The sequence below is a fragment of the Panulirus ornatus genome, chromosome 72, assembly GCF_036320965.1.
Source record: "Panulirus ornatus isolate Po-2019 chromosome 72, ASM3632096v1, whole genome shotgun sequence".
NCBI classification, from domain to species: domain Eukaryota; kingdom Metazoa; phylum Arthropoda; class Malacostraca; order Decapoda; family Palinuridae; genus Panulirus; species Panulirus ornatus.
The window spans coordinates 3,259,488-3,280,384 of NC_092295.1; the positions used below are offsets into that span (position 1 = coordinate 3,259,488).

A 20,897-nucleotide genomic window follows, 5' to 3' on the forward strand; every position below is an offset into this window, starting at 1 on the left:
GTTGAGTTATTTGAGACAAATAAATGGCACTGACTAACATAGTGGGTTTTTTTATGCGTTTGGCAACTGTCTCACGCCAGGTACCATAGAGGTCATTTTTCCTTAATGACTTGTATTGCCAAGGGTTCCCATGCCTCTCGTGTTATAACCCATCACGAGCAATAACTACATTAGTTACTGCTTGTTAGGGAAACACTCACACGTCATCCATCCAGTCAGTCATGTGACCCACAGCCATCACAACATCGTAGTAGTGTTTATTAAAGGTCATTAATCTTGTGGAATGTTTCTTTTGTGTATTCCTTAATAAATCGTGTTTTCCTACGGTTATGTTGACTATCAGACATAAACAATAATGACACGGGGTCATGTGGCAGTGTGTACTAAAGGTCATCAATTTTGTGGAATGTCTTTTGTGTATTCCTTAATAAATCGTGTTTTATTACGAAGTTATGCTGACTATTAGACATTAACTAACTCTAATGACACTGGGTCACGTGGCAATGGCTCTCATGAGATGAGTAAACAGCATTGTTTACGTTGGGGAAATGTAAACCATCAAGGTCCAATGTTGACTTCAAATGATAAATAAACAATGTGTTGGTGATCTAGGAGGGCAACACTTCCCCGTCGTGTGCAGGTGAACGTGTGTATTGCAAGCCACTGCAGAGTATAGGGCCACTAGGCCTAGTGTATAGGCCTAGGAGGCCACCAGCTGGCCATCCACCTGTCAACCCCCCACACACAAACCACCTCCATTACAACACCCACACGGACCATCACCTCCCTCCCCACACTTGATCTACGCCTATTATCCCACACCTCAGACGACCCTGGGGTTGTCACGCCCTTCCAACCCAGGCCCAACGTCAGGGGGGAAAATAGCCCAAGAATTTCCAGGGTTTGAATTTGGCGCCGCCAGATCCAACATGGCGGCGGCGCAGGCCATCCCCGCGCGCCACCCTCACCTCGGCTACTCACCGTTTCTTCCTCCTTTTCCATGCCCGTGGGCATCTGCGGCACTGTCCTGTTGATCGCATTAAATTCGGCAAAGTCTGGGATATCCTCTTGCATAAACACAGGTATGGGTTTCGAGGCATCGAGCTGCCTCGCACGAAACTTGCTCATTTTGGCAGCCCAAATATTATCGAGCCCGCACCACCACAAAACACGCCACAATTCACTTCACGGGGGGCTGAGCGGGCCACAGCCCACCGCAAAATAAGGTGGACACCACCTACGATGTGCCCATGGTGCTGCTTTCCTCTTTCCAAAACACACAAAGAATTAGTGGGAGAAAAAACACAGATTCAAGCGCTAGGAAACCGCAGCACAATCATGGCGGTTCTTCACACCACGCTCTGCGCGCCACTGGCCCACCAGAGCCACCCAGCGGCCACTACGCCAACTAATGGATCAACACTCTTGACCGTACCTATCATCCCACACAGCCCTAATCATCCGCTCTGCATCATTCTTAATCATCTACAACGTCTCTACATCCTCCATGAGGGTAATGAGACATAAATAGATGGGGTATATGGTGCCGCGCGGGAGATACGGTCATGTTTGTATAATTTATTCCCTGTTCTTATCATCCCAGAGGGTTTAGAGGTATGATATGTAACTGGTTAACATGACCACGATCTAAGGTAAATTCGGTGTCGACTTTACCACACTCAGATGTACGCCCATTGGGAAAAAACTCCCATTCATAACTTAAATACTATGATTATTGCTATTAAATGCTGTCAGTAGTCGCTATTAATAATTTGACAAGTAACTCTGATGCTCCTGGTGTATAAAGTAATTAAGTAGACCGACCATATTTACCTAAAGCATAAACATTGGTACTTGAACACATTTACGCTACTACCGATACAATTGAAAAATCTGGAAACATTTGGAAACTCTCATGTGCGAGTGTCCATGGGTCAAGGTATTCCCTGGCATAAATAACATTGTAAATTTCCTTTTTCCCTCTAGTTTTTCTGGCTTTCCGATCACTCATTTTCCTAAAAAGACTCTGATAATAAATAAGGAAACAGTACCTAAAAGTATGAAATAGGAGTAGGTTAAATATTCATGAAAATCTATACCTAACATTAGAACGTATGCGTGGACTTTTGTAGGTGGAAAGAAGCTGGCAAACTCCCTGCTACTTGTGCCATAAGATGATCGCTTAAAATCATGTTTGGAGATTCTTCGTTAAAGGCCGCCTTGAACTGCACTATTATTATGTGTAAAGCAAATAAGGAAAAATAACGAAACCGATGCAATACTGATCACTAGTACAGTCATTCAAGATTGGCAATAAAAATGACTGAATACGGATGTAATTATCGATTGAAGTGTTTTACACCCAAATGTAAGCATCGAAGGCCTACATTGTTTTTGTTTTGTTATCAGTAAAACATTTATATCATAATCAAACCAGCTGGTTATTTCGGGCACAAATCATGTATCATATCAGTTATTTCTATCATAAGTAATATTAAGGACAATCATCACATTACAAAAGAAATAAAGAAAAAATATTTGCATCGTTTTCTACACTACCGAATACTAAAGCTTCTATATTTTCTATATGGATCTATACTAAAATTATAGATTTTTTAAGAGCAACATCACTTTGAATTACAACATTGTAGTTATAATATTAGAAAAATAATGTTCAGATGCATCTTACATCTGGCAGATTTAAACTGCCGGGGTACGATGATAAATTTGTCATCTGCAAATACCGCAAAAAATTAAATTACTTGTCTACTGGGCCTTGTTCTCATATGCCTAAAATAATTCAAAGGTAAACTATTTCGAGATAAACTAAAGATTCCACTTCGTGTGAGGCTCAGTGTACATACCAAGTTAAACTTTTCAGATAACTGAGAACTGTACAGTTAGGACATTGACTACTAGGTCCGTCTTGCTTACGGGAGACAACTTGACATTGTTTTATTTACGTACTCTTGGCACATTTACATCTTCCTATGCAATAATATCTCATTGGTAATTTATCTACGAGATAACGCCTAGTCATATATCAAATGATGATACATACGGTGGTTCTCAACGGTTGTAAATACTTGAAACTTATAAATACACGGATGTAAACAAGTGTGATCTAGGTTAAGTTTACATGGTAAATTCCCATTATCAGTCCAAGAAGAGGTTTACCCAAATAAACACAGGTTTACTCATAACATAATGCTATTACTTTCAACAGCTTTACCCAATTAAAGACATCTACCCATAGAAAGACAGGTTTACCCATGAAACACTGCCACTAAAATAAACAAATTTACCCAGACACACACATCTACCATCACACACACACACAGACGTTTACCTCCATAAACAGAGGTTTATTCATAGGTTTTCCCATACAGAAAGATCTACCTCGATAAACAAAGGTTTATTCATCCTAAGAAATCTACCCCTGCGAACAAATGTTTACCTATAAAACATATCTATCCTTACAAACACAAGTTTACCCATACCATCAAAAGTATACTCATGTAAACCTGTGTCCCCCTTCAATAAACAGCACAGTTTACTTGTAAATACAGAGATATACCCATACAAACATAAGAAGTATACTAAAACAGGTTTATCCATAAAACAGGTTTACCCTACAAAGAATTCCTAAAAGAACTCTTGCATCCGGCCTCACATTGGTAACACTGCCTCTCCTTATGTAGGGGGGGTGTAGTATGTAGAGCAGCGCTGGCAGTATTCCCATCACGTGTCATAATGCGGTATATAGAGCCATCTTTGACTTACCAGCTGCCACAATATTCATGTGGCACAGCATAACCAGTTTGCTGAGTGTTGCTTGGTCCAGCTAGTGGTGTGTGGGGGGTACACAAGCAGCCAGCACTCGGGAGCAAAAACTAGAAGTAATACCTGTAGAAGAGGGAAAGTGAACCACTGTATCTCGGGGTTGGGTAAACGGGTTAAAGTTTTTAAGGTTAGCCTGGGAGGGTTTATAAAGTCGAACCGCTTTCGACTCGTCTCTGTCAAGCAAGGATGTAAAGCTAGGGCCACCCCAGGTGTCATGAACAGTACTCCATACAAGGACCAATCAAATCCTTCGTATAAACCTAACAACTGTTGAGCAGGAAAACACATTTCGAAACCTGAACAAGACACAGTTTCATAAGAGACAGACTTAGGTATTTATATATATATAATGTTGGGGGTGTCCAAAACAGAGTGGATGTTATATATGTGGAATTACAGGTCCATCAAAGGATCAGAATGGAAGGATGTGGAGGAATGTTGAGTCGTCAGGTGGACCAGCAGCCCCTCTCCCAGGTCAGGTGGACCAGCAGCCCCTCTCTCCCAGGTCAGGTGGACCAGCAGCCCTCCCAAGTCAGGTGGACCAACAGCCCCTCTCCCAGGTCAGGTGGACCAGCAGCCCTCCCAAGTCAGGTGGACCAACAGCCCCTCTCCCAGGTCAGGTGGACCAGCAGGCCCTTTCCCAGGTCAGGTGGACCAGCAGCCCCTCTCTCCCAGGTCAGGTGGACCAGCAGCCCCTCTCCCAGGTCAGGTGGACCAGCAGCCCTCCCAGGTCAGGTGGACCAGCAGCCCTCCCAGGTCAGGTGGACCAGCAGCCCCGCTGTGTTAGGCATAGTTAATGCTGGCGCGAGAGAACCCCAGAATTTGTGGCAGGTCGGCAGCCCCCCCCCCCCCAACCTTCTGGGGGCGGGGCGTTTGTGTCCAGCCTGCTGGAGGGGCGGGGCGTGGGTGTCCAGCCTGCTGGAGGGGCGGGGCGTTTGTGTCCAGCCTGCTGGAGGGGCGGGGCGTTTGTGTCCAGCCTGCTGGAGGGGCGGGGCGTTTGTGTCCAGCCTGCTGGAGGGGCGGGGCGTTTGTGTCCAGCCTGCTGGAGGGGCGGGGCGTTTGTGTCCAGCCTGCTGGAGGGGCGGGGTGTGGGTGTCCAGCCTGCTGGAGGGGCGGGGTGTGGGTGTCCAGCCTGCTGGAGGGGCGGGGCGTTTGTGTCCAGCCTGCTGGAGGGGCGGGGCGTTTGTGTCCAGCCTGCTGGAGGGGCGGAGCGTTTGTGTCCAGCCTGCTGGAGGGGCGGGGTGTGGCTGTCCAGCCTGCTGGAGGGGCGGGGTGTGGGTGTCCAGCCTGCTGGAGGGGCGGGGCGTTTGTGTCCAGCCTGCTGGAGGGGCGGGGCGTGGGTGTCCAGCCTGCTGGAGGGGCGGGGTGTGGGTGTCCAGCCTGCTGGAGGGGCGGGGCGTTTGTGTCCAGCCTGCTGGAGGGGCGGGGTGTAGGTGTCCAGCCTGCTGGAGGGGCGGGGCGTTTGTGTCCAGCCTGCTGGAGGGGCGGGGTGTGGGTGTCCAGCCTGCTGGAGGGGCGGGGGTTTGGGTGTCCAGCCTGCTGGAGGGGCGGGGCGTTTGTGTCCAGCCTGCTGGAGGGGCGGGGCGTTTGTGTCCAGCCTGCTGGAGGGGCGGGGCGTGGGTGTCCAGCCTGCTGGAGGGGCGGGGCGTGGGTGTCCAACCTTCTGGGGGGCGGGGCGTTTGTGTCCAGCCTGCTGGAGGGGCGGGGCGTTTGTGTCCAGCCTGCTGGAGGGGCGGGGCGTTTGTGTCCAGCCTGCTGGAGGGGCGGGGTGTAGGTGTCCAGCCTGCTGGAGGGGCGGGGTGTGGGTGTCCAGCCTGCTGGAGGGGCGGGGTGTAGGTGTCCAGCCTGCTGGAGGGGACGGGGTGTGGGTGTCCAGCCTGCTGGAGGGGCGGGGTGTGGGTGTCCAGCCTGTTGGAGGGGCGGGGCGTGGGTGTCCAGCCTGCTGGAGGGGCGGGGTGTAGGTGTCCAGCCTGCTGGAGGGGCGGGGTGTGGGTGTCCAGCCTGTTGGAGGGGCGGGGCGTGGGTGTCCAGCCTGCTGGAGGGGCGGGGTGTAGGTGTCCAGCCTGCTGGAGGGGCGGGGTGTGGGTGTCCAGCCTGCTGGAGGGGCGGGGTGTGGGTGTCCAGCCTGTTGGAGGGGCGGGGCGTGGGTGTCCAGCCTGCTGGAGGGGCGGGGTGTAGGTGTCCAGCCTGCTGGAGGGGCGGGGTGTGGGTGTCCAGCCTGCTGGAGGGGCGGGGTGTGGGTGTCCAGCCTGCTGGAGGGGCTGGGCGTTTGTGTCCAGCCTGCTGGAGGGGCGGGGCGTTTGTGTCCAGCCTGCTGGAGGGCCGGGGCGTTTGTGTCCAGCCTGCTGGAGGGGCGGGGTGTGGGTGTCCAGCCTGCTGGAGGGGCGGGGTGTGGGTGTCCAGCCTGCTGGAGGGGCGGGGTGTAGGTGTCCAGCCTGCTGGAGGGGCGGGGTGTGGGTGTCCAGCCTGCTGGAGGGGCGGGGTATGGGTGTCCAGCCTGCTGGAGGGGCGGGGCGTTTGTGTCCAGCCTGCTGGAGGGGCGGGGCGTTTGTGTCCAGCCTGCTGGAGGGGCGGGGTGTGGGTGTCCAGCCTGCTGGAGGGGCGGGGTGTGGGTGTCCAGCCACACAAAAGAACGAAAAAGGCTTCCTCCGTTCACACTCAAGTCTCTCTAGCTGCCATGTGTAACGCACCGAAACCACAGCTCCACATCCACGCACCGAAACCACAGCTCCCTATCCAAGCACCGAAACCACAGCTCCCCATCCACGCACCGAAACCACCACAGCTCCCTATCCACTTCCAGGTCCCACAGACCTATTCATAGACTGAAATTACCCAACCATATACCCGACCTCGTAATGCAAAATACCACAACTTTTATAGCAATGGCGATGTAACGGGTAATGCTAGGTTAATATTGTATTAACCTAGGATAAGGTACTCTCTAGAGTAAGCTAGGCTAGGTAAAGTACAGGACTCTCTAGGTTAAGCTAGGCTAGGTTGAGGTAGAGTACTAGTGTAAGCTAGGTTAGGGTAAGGTAGAGTCCTGGGTAAGCTAGACGAGGTTAAGGTAGAGTCCCAGGTAAGCTAAGCTGGGGTAAGGTAGAGTCCTGGGTAAGCTAGGCTAGGCTAAGGTATAGTCCTGGGTAAGCTAGGCTAGGGTAAGGTAGAGTCCTGGGTAAGCTAGGCTAGGGTAAGGTAGAGTCCTGGGTAAGCTAGGCTAGGGTAAGGTAGAGTCCTGGGTAAGCTAGGCTACGCTAAGGTAGAATCCTGGGTAAACTAGGCTAGGGTAAGGTAGAGTTCTGGGTAAGCTAGGCTAGGGTATGGTATAGTCCTGGGTAAGCTAGGCTAGGGTAAGGTAGAGTCCTGGGTAAGCTAGGCTACGGTAAGGTAGAGTCCTAGGTAAGCTGTGCTAGGGTAAGGTAGAGTCCTAGGTAAGCTGTGCTAGGGTAAGGTAGAGTCCTAGGGTAAGCTGTGCTAGGGTAAGGTAGAGTCCTAAGGTAAGCTGTGCTAGGGTAAGGTACCTAGCAGAGTCCTAAGGTAAGCTGTGCTAGGGTAAGGTAGAGTCCTAGGTAAGCTGTGCTAGGGTAAGGTAGAGTCCTAGGTAAGCTGTGCTAGGGTAAGGTAGAGTCCTAGGTAAGGTGTGCTAGGGTAAGGTAGAGTCCTAAGGTAAGGTGTGCTAGGGTAAGGTAGAGTCCTAAGGTAAGGTATGCTAGGGTAAGGTAGAGTCCTAAGGTAAGCTGTGCTAGGGTAAGGTACCTAGCAGAGTCCTAAGGTAAGCTGTGCTAGGGTAAGGTACCTAGCAGAGTCCTAAGGTAAGCTGTGCTAGGGTAAGGTAGAGTCCTAGGTAAGCTGTGCTAGGGTAAGGTAGAGTCCTAAGGTAAGCTGTGCTAGGGTAAGGTAGAGTCCTAAGGTAAGGTGTGCTAGGGTAAGGTAGAGTCCTAAGGTAAGCTGTGCTAGGGTAAGGTAGAGTCCTAAGGTAAGCTGTGCTAGGGTAAGGTAGAGTCCTAAGGTAAGGTGTGCTAGGGTAAGGTAGAGTCCTAAGGTAAGCTGTGCTAGGGTAAGGTAGAGTCCTAAGGTAAGCTGTGCTAGGGTAAGGTAGAGTCCTAAGGTAAGGTGTGCTAGGGTAAGGTAGAGTCCTAAGGTAAGCTGTGCTAGGGTAAGGTAGAGTCCTAAGGTAAGCTGTGCTAGGGTAAGGTAGAGTCCTAAGGTAAGGTGTGCTAGGGTAAGTAAAGTACTAAGGTAAGCTGTGCTAGGGTAAGGTAGAGTCCTAAGGTAAGGTGTGCTAGGGTAAGGTAGAGTCCTAAGGTAAGGTGTGCTAGGAGCGGATGTGTGAGGTAGTGGGCAGTGGACAACAACAGGATGTGTCATCACCATCATGGCCACCTCCTAATTACCATACGTCTAGTTTACTCACCATCATGGCCACCTCCTAATTACCATACGTCTAGTTTACTCACCATCATGGCCACCTCCTAATTACCATACGTCTAGTTTACTCACCATCATGGCCACCTCCTAATTACCATACGTCTAGTTTACTCACCATCATGGCCACCTCCTAATTACCATACGTCTAGTTTACTCACCATCATGGCCACCTCCTAATTACCATACGTCTAGTTTACTCACCATCATGGCCACCTCCTAATTACCATACGTCTAGTTTACTCACCATCATGGCCACCTCCTAATTACCATACGTCTAGTTTACTCACCATCATGGCCACCTCCTAATTACCATACGTCTAGTTTACTCACCATCATGGCCACCTCCTAATTACCATACGTCTAGTTTACTCACCATCATGGCCACCTCCTAATTACCATACGTCTAGTTTACTCACCATCATGGCCACCTCCTAATTACCATACGTCTAGTTTACTCACCATCATGGCCACCTCCTAATTACCATACGTCTAGTTTACTCACCATCATCATCATGGCCACCTCCTAATTACCATACGTCTAGTTTACTCACCATCATGGCCACCTCCTAATTACCATACGTCTAGTTTACTCACCATCATGGCCACCTCCTAATTACCATACGTCTAGTTTACTCACCATCATGGCCACCTCCTAATTACCATACGTCTAGTTTACTCACCATCATCATCATGGCCACCTCCTAATTACCATACGTCTAGTTTACTCACCATCATGGCCACCTCCTAATTACCATACGTCTAGTTTACTCACCATCATGGCCACCTCCTAATTACCATACGTCTAGTTTACTCACCATCATGGCCACCTCCTAATTACCATACGTCTAGTTTACTCACCATCATCATCATGGCCACCTCCTAATTACCATACGTCTAGTTTACTCACCATCATGGCCACCTCCTAATTACCATACGTCTAGTTTACTCACCATCATGGCCACCTCCTAATTACCATACGTCTAGTTTACTCACCATCATCATCATGGCCACCTCCTAATTACCATACGTCTAGTTTACTCACCATCATCATCATGGCCACCTCCTAATTACCATACGTCTAGTTTACTCATCATCATGGCCACCTCCTAATTACCATACGTCTAGTTTACTCACCATCATCATCATGGCCACCTCCTAATTACCATACGTCTAGTTTACTCACCATCATGGCCACCTCCTAATTACCATACGTCTAGTTTACTCACCATCATGGCCACCTCCTAATTACCATACGTCTAGTTTACTCATCATCATGGCCACCTCCTAATTACCATACGTCTAGTTTACTCATCATCATCATCATGGCCACCTCCTAATTACCATACGTCTAGTTTACTCACCATCATGGCCACCTCCTAATTACCATACGTCTAGTTTACTCATCATCATGGCCACCCCCTAATTACCATACGTCTAGTTTACTCACCATCATGGCCACCTCCTAATTACCATACGTCTAGTTTACTCACCATCATCATCATGGCCACCTCCTAATTACCATACGTCTAGTTTACTCACCATCATGGCCACCTCCTAATTACCATACGTCTAGTTTACTCACCATCATCATCATGGCCACCTCCTAATTACCATACGTCTAGTTTACTCACCATCACCATCAACTGAGAGAGAATTATTTAATGGTCTTCTCAGATCCCTTGCTTTCCTCAATATTTGCTGAGGACACCAGCTGGGCCACCACCTGGGCCACAACAGACACCAGCTGGGCCACAAAATAGGACACCAGCTGGGCCACAACAGAGGACACCAGCTGGGCCACAACAGAGGACACCAGCTGGGCCACAATAGACTACACCAGCTGGGTCACAACAGAGGATACCAGCTGGGCCACAAGAGGACACCAGCTGGGCCACAACAGAGAACACCAGCTGGGCCACACCAAGTAGGTCATCAGCTGGGTCATCTCCATGATAACAACACCTACCTGACCCACGTCATTATAAAGGTCAGGTCAGGCACACACATGTTGTTAACACGTACGGTTGTGATGGGTGGAGGGACACACATGTTGTTACAACACCTGGCAACAACATGTTGTTACAACACCTGGCAATAACATGTTGTTACAACACCTGGCAACAACATGTTGTTACAACACCTGACAACATGTTATTACAACACCTGACAACATGTTGTTACAACACCTGACAACATGTTGTTACAACACCTGGCAACAACATGTTGTTACAACACCTGGCAACAACATGTTGTTACAACACCTGACAACATGTTGTTACAACACCTGGCAACAACATGTTGTTACAACACCTGGCAACATGTTGTTACAACACCTGGCAACAACATGTTGTTACAACACCTGGCAACATGTTGTTACAACACCTGGCAACAACATGTTGTTACAACACCTGACAACATGTTGTTACAACACCTGGCAACAACATGTTGTTACAACACCTGACAACATGTTACAACACCTGGCAATAACATGTTGTTACGACACCTGGCAACAACATGTTGTTACAACACCTGACAACATGTTGTTACAACACCTGACATGTTGTTACAACACCTGACAACATGTTACAACACCTGACAACATGTTGTTACAACACCTGGCAACAACATGTTGTTACAACACCTGGCAACAACATGTTGTTACAACACCTGGCAACATGTTGTTACAACACCTGGCAACATGTTGTTACAACACCTGGCAACATGTTGTTACAACACCTGGCAACAACATGTTGTTACAACACCTGGCAACAACATGTTACAACACCTGACATGTTACAACACCTGGCAACAACATGTTGTTACAACACCTAGCAACAACATGTTACAACACCTAGCAACAACATGTTGTTACAACACCTGGCAACAACATGTTACAACACCTGGCAACAACATGTTGTTACACCATTTGACAACAACTGCAAGACGACTTACGTCATCAGGTCACTTCCATACATCAGGAGGTGACCTGACCTGACCTGACCTGGCCTGACCTCCAGACATAGGTACAACCTCGCCCAATTTATCGCACACTTTCCTTACTTAAATCAACTTACCGTGTAAAGTGAGCAAGTAAGTATATATCTAAGTGTTGAATGATCAGGTACAACTCTCAAATGTTGTGAGTGTTTGTGTCATGTTATGGAGGTTATTATAACCTTGATCTGATCCTACACATCAATGTGAATGTTGTTATAATACGTTGAGATACATATCTACTGACCTATATACATACACAAACAAAGAGACAGATAGACAGATAGATAGATAGATAGATAGATGGTGACACACACACACACACATATATATATATATATATATATATATATATATATATATATATATATATATATATATATATATAGAGAGAGAGAGAGAGAGAGAGAGAGAGAGAGAGAGAGAGAGAGAGAGAGAGAGAGAGAGAGAGAGATTTAATTAGACATTTTTAATTATTTTCTTTTGTTTATCCTTCTGTGTAACATGTATTAGATGGTTTATTTTCTCTATAATTTCTGTCTGTATTGTACTGTCTCCATGTATAGTGGTGGGTGGGTGAGGGGTGGGTGGGTGGGCAACATTACAGTGGGTTGGTCGCTGGTCACAGAGCCTGAGGTGGGGGTGTGGGGGGGTCTCACACAGCACAAACCCCCCCCCCCCCACACCCCAGTCTTGCAGCACACGTGACGCGCGTCAGGCAGTGTGGGTGTGGGGTGATGTGGAGGAGTGGGGTGGTGTGGTTTGGCAGGAGGTTGTGTGGTGTGGTGGGAGGTTGTGTGGGGTGGTGGTGTGGTGGTGTGGTGCAAGGTTGTGTGGTGGAGTGGTGTGGTGTGGTGGAGTGGTGTGGTAGAGTGGTGTGGTGCGAGGTTGTGTGGTAGAGAGGTGTGGTGTGGTGTGGTGGTGGTGTAGTGTTGCAATACAGGAAGATGCACGTGTGTGTGTGTGTGTGGCTGGCAGGCTGGGAGGGCCTGGGTTGAGCCTACATGGCCACAACCTCTGGCCACTACAACCCCCGAACTGTACCATAATAACCTCAAACGTTACATTAGAAATGATCATCGTGAATTATGACACAGATAACAATAAACAATATCCTGGATTATGACGCAGATAATAATAAACAGTGACGTAATTATGACGCAGATAATAAACAGTGACGTAATTATGACGCAGATAATAATAAAGTGACGTAATTATGACGCAGATAATAGTGACGTAATTATGACGCAGATAATAAACAATATGAATTATGACACATACACAATAAACAATATCATCATGAATTATGACGCAGACAATATGAATTATGACACATACACAATAAATATCATCATGAATTATGACGCAGATAATAAACAATATGAATTATGACACATACACAATAAACAATATCATGAATTATGACGCAGATAACAATATGAATTATGACACATACACAATAAACAATATCATCATGAATTATGACGCAGATAACAATATGAATTATGACACATACACAATAAACAATATCATGAATTATGACGCAGACAATATGAATTATGACATACACAATAAACAATATCATGAATTATGACGCAGATAAACAGTAAACAATATCATGAATTATCACACAGGTAAACAACAAATACCATGAAGTATGACGCACACAAGCAATAAACAATATGAGATGACACAGATAAACAATAAACAATATCGTGAATTATGACACAAAATATCAACAAAATATATGTGACGAATACATTATTAATGTGGTCTTGCTGGTGTCATGTACATAATAGTCATATATATATATATATATATATATATATATATATATATATATATATATATATATATATATATATATATATATATATTATATATATATATATATATATATATATATATATATATATATATATATATATATATATATATATATATATATATATATCATGTTACCTGGGTGTGTACAAGAATGATTTAGACAACATTTGACAATAGTGTTGGTATTTCAATCATTTAAGTACATAGTACATTACATCTGGTCTTACTTATTTAAACTTGTCATAATGTAAACAAATAAATAAATAAATAATATAATGGGAAACATATCTATTGTGGGACATCAAAGACATCTGCAGTGTAAAAACTTTCCCAGTACAATCTCCATCAACCACAAATATATATATATATATATATATATATATATATATATATATATATATATATATATATATATATATATAGATAGATAGATAGATAGATAGATAGATATAGATATAACATATTATATGGTATGAGTTTTGTTTAACGCGATGTATGCATCAAAATAACCCATTCTTATTTCTTCCCAGTTAAACATATACATTGTGTAACACAACCTGTCATATATATATATATATATATATATATATATATATATATATATATATATATATATATATATATATATATCGCTGATGAAGTACCATGAGTTGGAAACCAGTTAGACACAAGAGGACAGATAGCGACGTCTGGCAACCCCGGCAGCAGGGTGAGGCCAGCTGGAGGCCAGCCAGCCAGTCTGGTGATGACCGTCGACCTGGAAGCACGGTCTTCTCCAGCATCCTCATCCTCGCTCCCACCTTCACTGAATTATAAATAAAAAGGCGCGCTATATTGTACTGATTAACAAATAAAAGACTATAATGTTGTAAACATTTTATAAAAAAGGTCATTGAGATGTGTGAAATGTCGCGTGGGTAATAGTAGACGTTTTTGAGGTAAACACATGTGTTTACATGGAACATTTGGCGGTCCATTTTGACTACGACCTAGGACCAGGTGCCACTGTCATGGCGCACCTGACCTCCTACAGCTTCAGCTGTCAAGGGAATAAAAATGTTGGCAGATAACGCCGCCTACATGACGCAACATAGCGTTTAAAATTCTCGTTGTGTGAATTCAGCATTTAACCAGACTTCACCTTCTTCCTAAGACACAATTGAGCGTGGAAAATGCCTGAATATTTGAAGATTTCTCTGATATTCGTTCCTACGAGCATAAACTAATGGCGTCCTAGCTTCGTCTCTTCGTTGTATATCAACTGACTGTTATATTTCTCTCTTGTGTCTCCCCTGATAATGTGATTATGACATGAAAGTGCACTTGGGAACTTATCGTGTTTCATTTTCCCCCGTGGACTCATAGAAATATATAGGATAGGGGAGAAAGAATACTTCCCACGTATTCCCTGCGTGTCGTAGAAGGCGACTAAAAGGGTAGGGAGCGGGGGGGCTGGAAATCCTCCCCTCTTGTTTTTGTTTTTTTTCCATTTTCCAAAAGAGGGAACCGAGAAGGGGCCAAGTGAGGATATTCCACAAAGGCCCAGTCCTCTGTTCTTGACGCTACCTCGCTAACGCGGGAAATGGCGAATAGTATGAAAGAAAAAGAAGATATATGTATGCTGTGCAAATGATGCTGGTTTTCATATACATTCCTGTACATTATTATGATAGGTTATTGACGAAGTGGTCTTGTGGTGTGTGAATAGTGGGGTGGGTTGGTCACTAGGGGTGTGTGAATGGTGGGTTGGTCACTAGCGGTGTGTGAATGGTGGGTTGGTCACTAGCGGTGTGTGAATGGTGGGTTGGTCACTAGCGGTGTGATCTGGGATGTACTTGAACAATTCTTGGCAAGATAACACTTACCACCCAGAGATAAGAGGGGCGACCCATCTACGTAGGGAGGGAGGGAAGGAGGGGCCATTATTATCTTCTTAATCTTATCATTGTTATCAGTTTCAGTTGGAGGGTAACAGCTCTTGTTAGGGGCCACACGGTAGTTAACATCATTAAGTGACCCCCAGCAGGTGCCTGTGTGTGTGTGTGTGTGTCTGTGTGTCTGATCATTTCCCTGCACCATTAGCCATCAGGGAAGGGTCTGTCACGAGCCACCAAGGGAGGGAGGCCTGTCACGGACCAGTGTGGTAACTGCTGTGTGTCACCAAGGGGTCTCTGTGGACAGACGGTGGGCCGTCGAGGACAGACGGTGGGTCGTCGAGGACAGACGGTGGGTCGTCGAGGACAGACGGTGGGTCGTCGAGGACAGACGGTGGGTCGTCGATGACAGACGGTGGGCCGTCGAGGACAGACGGTGGGCCGTCGAGGACAGACGGTGGGTCGTCGAGGACAGACGGTGGGTCGTCGAGGACACAGCAGCCAAGGAGACAGTTCACGAAGTCATTGAGATGTGCAGTCAGGTGAGGGAGTCTGGTGTAGTGTGGATGATGGGGCAGAAGGGCGCCTCCTACTGATGGGGGAGGCGTGTAGTGTGGATGATGGGGTAGAAGGGCGCCTCCTACTGATGGGGGAGGCGTGTAGTGTGGATGATGGGGTAGAAGGGCGCCTCCTACTGATGGGGGAGGCGTGTAGTGTGGATGATGGGGCAGAAGGGCGCCTCCTACTGATGGGGGAGGCGTGTAGTGTGGATGATGGGGTAGAAGGGCGCCTCCTACTGATGGGGGAGGCGTGTAGTGTGGATGATGGGGTAGAAGGGCGCCTCCTACTGATGGGGGAGGCGTGTAGTGTGGATGATGGGGCAGAAGGGCGCCTCCTACTGATGGGGGAGTCTGGTGTAGTGTGGATACACGCTCTCAAATCACCACTAAAATAATTTCCACGCTAACTACGTGTTCGCTCAGATGAATGCTTTATATATATATATATATATATATATATATATATATATATATATATATATATATATATATATATTTATATATATACTGAGTGTGAACGAATGGGGCCTTTGTTGTCTTTTCCTAGCGCTACCTCGCACACATGAGGGGGGAAGGGGGTTGTTATTCCATGTGTGGCGAGGTGGCGACGGGAATGAATAAGGGCAGACAGTATGAATTATGTACATGTGTATATATGTATATGTCTGTGTGTATATATACATATGTATACGTTGAGATGTATAGGTATGTATATGTGCGTGTGTGGACGTGTATGTATATACATGTGTATGTGGTTGGGTTGGGGTCATTCTTTCGTCTGTTTCCTTGCGCTACCTCGCCAACGCGGGAGACAGCGACGAAGTATAATAATCCCCATAACTTGTGGTATGTATCATAATTCAACCACATGTTGTTGTCATGTGACATTACATCTGCTTCATCAAAATATTATTCGCCCATTTCCACCTTCGTCCCACACCTGCACATATCCTCCCCTTCCCGTCACATACCGGGGAGAATAGTGGGCTGGGGAGGGAGGAGCTCTCCCTTCAGCACCAGCTGTGTCATCATGTGTCTCCCTCCGTGTGTAGGCTGGTGCCCCAGCTGGCGAAGTGCCGCCCACCCTCTGTGCCATCTGCCTGGAGTCGTGGGACGACCTTGAACACCTGCCGAAGTTCCTCTCCTGCCACCACACCATCTGCCTCACATGTGTGACGGCCATGTACGAGGCCCACGCCCTTGCCCCACGCCCTGCCGCCCAGCCCACCACGCCCCCAGCTTGGCCCCTGACCCTCATCAGGGGCGCCAGACAACCACAACAACAGGTGGAGGTTCAGGAACCACAATCTTCCACATGGATCAAGTGTCCTATGTGTCGCAACCCAACCTTGGTGGAGGATCCCGCTACATTACAGACCAACTTCTACTTGTCCTCTACTTCCTTCAACAGGTGGGTCACCTCCACCTGACGCAGGGTTTACCGAGGTGGTAGGAACATGGTCAATGGGCCTCTCTCCCAGGGGCACGGCCTTCACGCTCTCGTGTATTACAAGGTTATCTTTCAATGACACAATTGAAACTAGAGATCTAACGACTGTAACTGGTGTGTGTGTGTGTGTGTGTGTGTGTGTGTGTGTGTGTGTGTAGTGTGTGTAGCTGGAGGTGTAAGTAGTGTATGACACCATACATGAATGCATCACTGGGAATATGAGTGGGTTGCCTGGCGCCCCACACACAACCCCTTCTCCACCAGCTCCACTGCCCTACACTCTCTGAGTTCGCCACTCACAACCCATGGCTGTTGTAGCCGAGGCCAGAGCACTACCTACAACACCAGATCATAACATGGTCCACTGTGTAATGTTCGTGGACCATATTAACCGTGAACTACTGTACAGTGTAATGGTAGGACCATCTGGGTATAAGGGACAGGTGTGTGTGTGTGTGTGTGTGTGTGTGTGTATGATCACAACACCAGAGTGTTGTATGGTTGTGATCAACAAAAGCCAGTCTTCACCTCCATGTACCCGACCCACAACCCACCTCCCATACCAGTAAACAAGAGCATGTATGAATACATTTACAACGACGACTCATACTCAGTAACACAAACACACGCACACACACACATACACACACACACACACACACACAACACTGGCCTCCCATCATTACGTTCAGTGAAGGATAAAGTACTTTTACGTCGCTATTTTCTCTCTCTTTCTCAAACAAAATAACTCACAACTATGTCTATTCACATTCTTTTATCATTAATAACCCAATTCGGTTTCAGACAGAACCACGCACACACACACACACACACACACACAACTGTGGCCGCGTGTAGCAGCCAGGTTGTGTGTGTGTGTGTGTGTGTGTGTTGTGAGCGGTTGTACGCTTGTAATGTGTGTTGTGTGTCTTGTTGGCCAGGTTGGTTGTGTGGTGTGAGAAATGCTGGAGTGTGGCTCGCTCAGACTGTCTTCACCACAACCTTACGCCTCTACCACACAAGATGCGACATCTCACGGTACTGTACGAACATCCTCTTCTGTACTGTGTGTGTGTCTGTGGGGTCAGGTCACTGTCTGTGACCTGGTCCTGTTCGTGTATGGTCAGGTCATGGCCTCTGTCACCTTGTCCTGTTCGTGTATAGTCAGGTCACTGTCTGTGACCTTGTCCTGTTCGTGTATGGTCAGGTCACTGCCTCTGTGACCTTGTCCTGTTCGTGTATGGTCAGGTCATGGCCTCTGTGATCTGGTCCTGTTCGTGTATAGTCAGGTCACTGCCTCTGTGACCTTGTCCTGTTCGTGTATGGTCAGGTCATGGCCTCTGTGACCTGGTCCTGTTCGTGTATGGTCAGGTCACTGCCTCTGTGACCTTGTCCTGTTTATAAAGTCGAGCCGCTTCCGACACTCTGCTCTATCAAGCAAGGATGTAAAGCTAGGGCCACCCCAGGTGTCATGAACAGTACTCCATACAAGGACCAATCAAATCCTTCGTACAAACCTAACAACTGTGGGGCAGGAAAAGACACTCTCACATGCTGTACATCTCGGGTGGTTATTATAACCAAGTACAATGTTTGTTCTGTGTTCGAACCCCCTTCTAGCAATTAGTTTAGAAGCCACTACCTTACCGTAGTATGTGTATGTGTGTGTGTATGTAACGTGTGCACTCCACATGTACAGGAGGAGGTTCAGACCCTGGCAGACGAGGTGTACGTGTGGTCATGTGACCGTGCAGTGGAGTACGAGAAGCAGACGGCCATGTACAAGTGGTTATGTGGACTCTTACGTCATGCTCATGACCACATGTCCACCAGCCTGAGCCAGACACAGGCCAAGCAGCAGACCATCATCCACCAGACAGACCACCTCCACACTCTGGTATGTAACCACCACGCTTCACTCACTCACTGCTCTTCCAAACTTGGACAGAAAGTCAAATAAAACTATTATCATGATTATCAAATATCAGGCAAGGGGTCGGGTCATCAAAGTGCCCACAGTACACCCTAGGTTTACCTCCACCTACCCTAGTTGTACTGCCCACAGTAGACCCTAGGTTTACCTCCACCTACCCTAGTTGTACTGCCCACAGTACACCCTATGTTTACCTCCACCTACCCCAGTTGTACTGCCCACAGTACACCCTAGGTTTGCCTCCACCTCCCCCAGGTCAGGCGCCCTTCACCCACACCTCCTGAACTTCATGTAACATGCAATTACTCCTCGTCTTAGGTCAAGAAATCCGAGGCCTTGGCTGGCTGTCGGGACGGGAGCGAGGAGGCAATCAAAGACCTCCTGCAGGTGGCTGACGAAGTGAAGGCGATCCATGACGGGGCGTGTGGTGGGGGCGCCGCCCACACAGCCCACCCTACGCCCCTGGGGTCGGGGCAGACCTTCCGGGTGCCGGAGTGCCCCCGGGGACCCAGAGGTTACCACAGGGCCAGGATAACCCTGGAGGCCAGCAGCGACCACCTCACACTCTCCTTCACCAGCGAGGACCAACCTGAAGGAGGAGGAGGAGGAGAGGCGGAAGGCGTCGCCAGGGGCAGGGAGGCCGGGCGTGGCAGGCGGTTCCACACCCTGCAGGGGAAGGGGCGTGACTCTGGGGCACCCACGCCCGTCAGAAGGGCCGCGTCTGTGTGCCACGCGACGCCACCACGACCAGCGGTCGACCCCTCGCCCACACACGCGCCCCCGGACGCGTCAGCAGCCCGGACCCAGCCCCAAGCCTTGCCCAGCCCCAAGCCTGGCCCCAGCCCCAAGCCTTGCCCCAGCCCCAAGCCTGGCCCCAGCCCCAAGCCTGGCCCCAGGCAGCCCTCACCACCACCACGCCCCCAGACATGGAGCCCGCCAAACCTGCGGGCGCGGGTGGGGAGTGGCTGCAAGACACGCCCTCGTCAGACTCCGACACTCCCAACAGCAGACACACGCGCGCGGACGACGGGCGTGGCAGAAGGCGTGTGGTGGCAGGGCGCAACGACGCCAGAAGGCGCACGCCACATCCACCACACAGGTCATCCAAACCCAGGTGTTGTGTGGTGTAACCCGCGCCAGGTTAGACCACATAACCACCACGGAAATGGTGGGGTCAAGTGGCTGGCCACTGATGGGTTATATGTGACCTGACCTTAGATCAACACTCAGGTCAACGGTCATTAAACCATATGGTGGTTAAGGATCGTACCATCGTGTTCACGTACCCTATCTACAACCATTAAACGGGAAAAATGATATATATATATATATATATATATATATATATATATATATATATATATATATATATATATATATATATATATATATATACCACTGGCTCATTTTAATTATGTATGTGTACCTTAAAATCATGTGATGTGATTAAAAGTCATGAAATCCAAACACAACGAGTTATACTTGCCTAACACTTCAATTGCAGTTATTATTCTGTTTATCAATATCCTACAGTTACCTGTCGACATTTTCTTTAACATCGTAAGTGATATTTACATAGAAAATGGGTCGCTAGTTTACTCCTTTGGGTCGGGGGAAACCCACACATACACAACATAATGACATTGCTGAAGAAAACAAGTTCAAAATACAATGAATTATGGCATGCAATTTTGGCAATACTTCACTACAATTGCAACACTTAACAAGCTACATACAGTTTGGCTGTTTGTTACATATGGTGAATTAGTTAGAATCTATGGTTATATAAAGTGCAGTAGGTCATTCAACCCTTAACCATAAGACACCAGATATGAAGATACAGTAGAATTTCTACTCATGATACGTATATGTGTACATATGTATATGTCTACCTTTCTGTGGGGCCTGGATGTGGAAAGGGAGCTGTGGTTTCGGTGCATTATTGCATGACAGCTAGAGACTGAGTGTAGACGAATGGGGCCTTT

The 20,897-nt window shown here is 47.5% G+C and overlaps 2 protein-coding genes across 7 annotated transcripts in view; one reads left to right on the forward strand and one right to left on the reverse strand.

Annotated features, from left to right (window-relative positions):
- Positions 1-13,898, reverse strand: part of E(Pc) (Enhancer of Polycomb) — a 58,682-nt gene extending 44,784 nt beyond the window's left edge. For 2 of the 4 annotated variants that reach the window (XM_071660590.1, XM_071660588.1), the window contains exon 1: positions 13,740-13,898. In XM_071660590.1, coding sequence (XP_071516691.1) covers positions 13,740-13,883 — 144 coding nt within the window. In that variant the 5' untranslated portion in view covers positions 13,884-13,898. Of the gene's footprint in view, positions 1-981; positions 1,374-13,739 lie in introns of those variants that run through there. The other 2 variants (XM_071660592.1, XM_071660591.1) reach the window with 1 other exon arrangement.
- Positions 13,899-15,095: 1,197 nt separating this feature from the next.
- Positions 15,096-20,384, forward strand: LOC139748032 (uncharacterized). Of its 3 annotated transcripts, XM_071660595.1 has the most exons (6): positions 15,097-15,369; positions 15,412-15,511; positions 16,582-16,940; positions 17,921-18,017; positions 18,679-18,876; positions 19,231-20,384. In XM_071660595.1, the coding sequence occupies exons 2-6, from the start codon at positions 15,500-15,502 to the stop codon at positions 20,122-20,124; spliced, it is 1,560 nt and encodes a 519-aa protein (XP_071516696.1). In that variant the 5' UTR covers positions 15,097-15,369; positions 15,412-15,499; the 3' UTR covers positions 20,125-20,384. The 3 variants fall into 3 exon arrangements, with proteins under 3 accessions (XP_071516697.1, XP_071516696.1, XP_071516695.1); XM_071660594.1 differs by having other exon boundaries at positions 15,097-15,511; XM_071660596.1 differs by lacking the exon at positions 17,921-18,017 and having other exon boundaries at positions 15,096-15,511.
- The last annotated feature ends 513 nt before the right edge of the window (positions 20,385-20,897 follow it).

Coding starts and splice junctions, on each gene's coding strand:
- LOC139748032 (XM_071660594.1), top strand. Junction 16,941..17,920: donor TCCTCTACTTCCTTCAACAG/GTGGGTCACCTC, acceptor CTTGTTGGCCAG/GTTGGTTGTGTGGTGTGAGA. Junction 18,877..19,230: donor CAGACCACCTCCACACTCTG/GTATGTAACCAC, acceptor TCCTCGTCTTAG/GTCAAGAAATCCGAGGCCTT.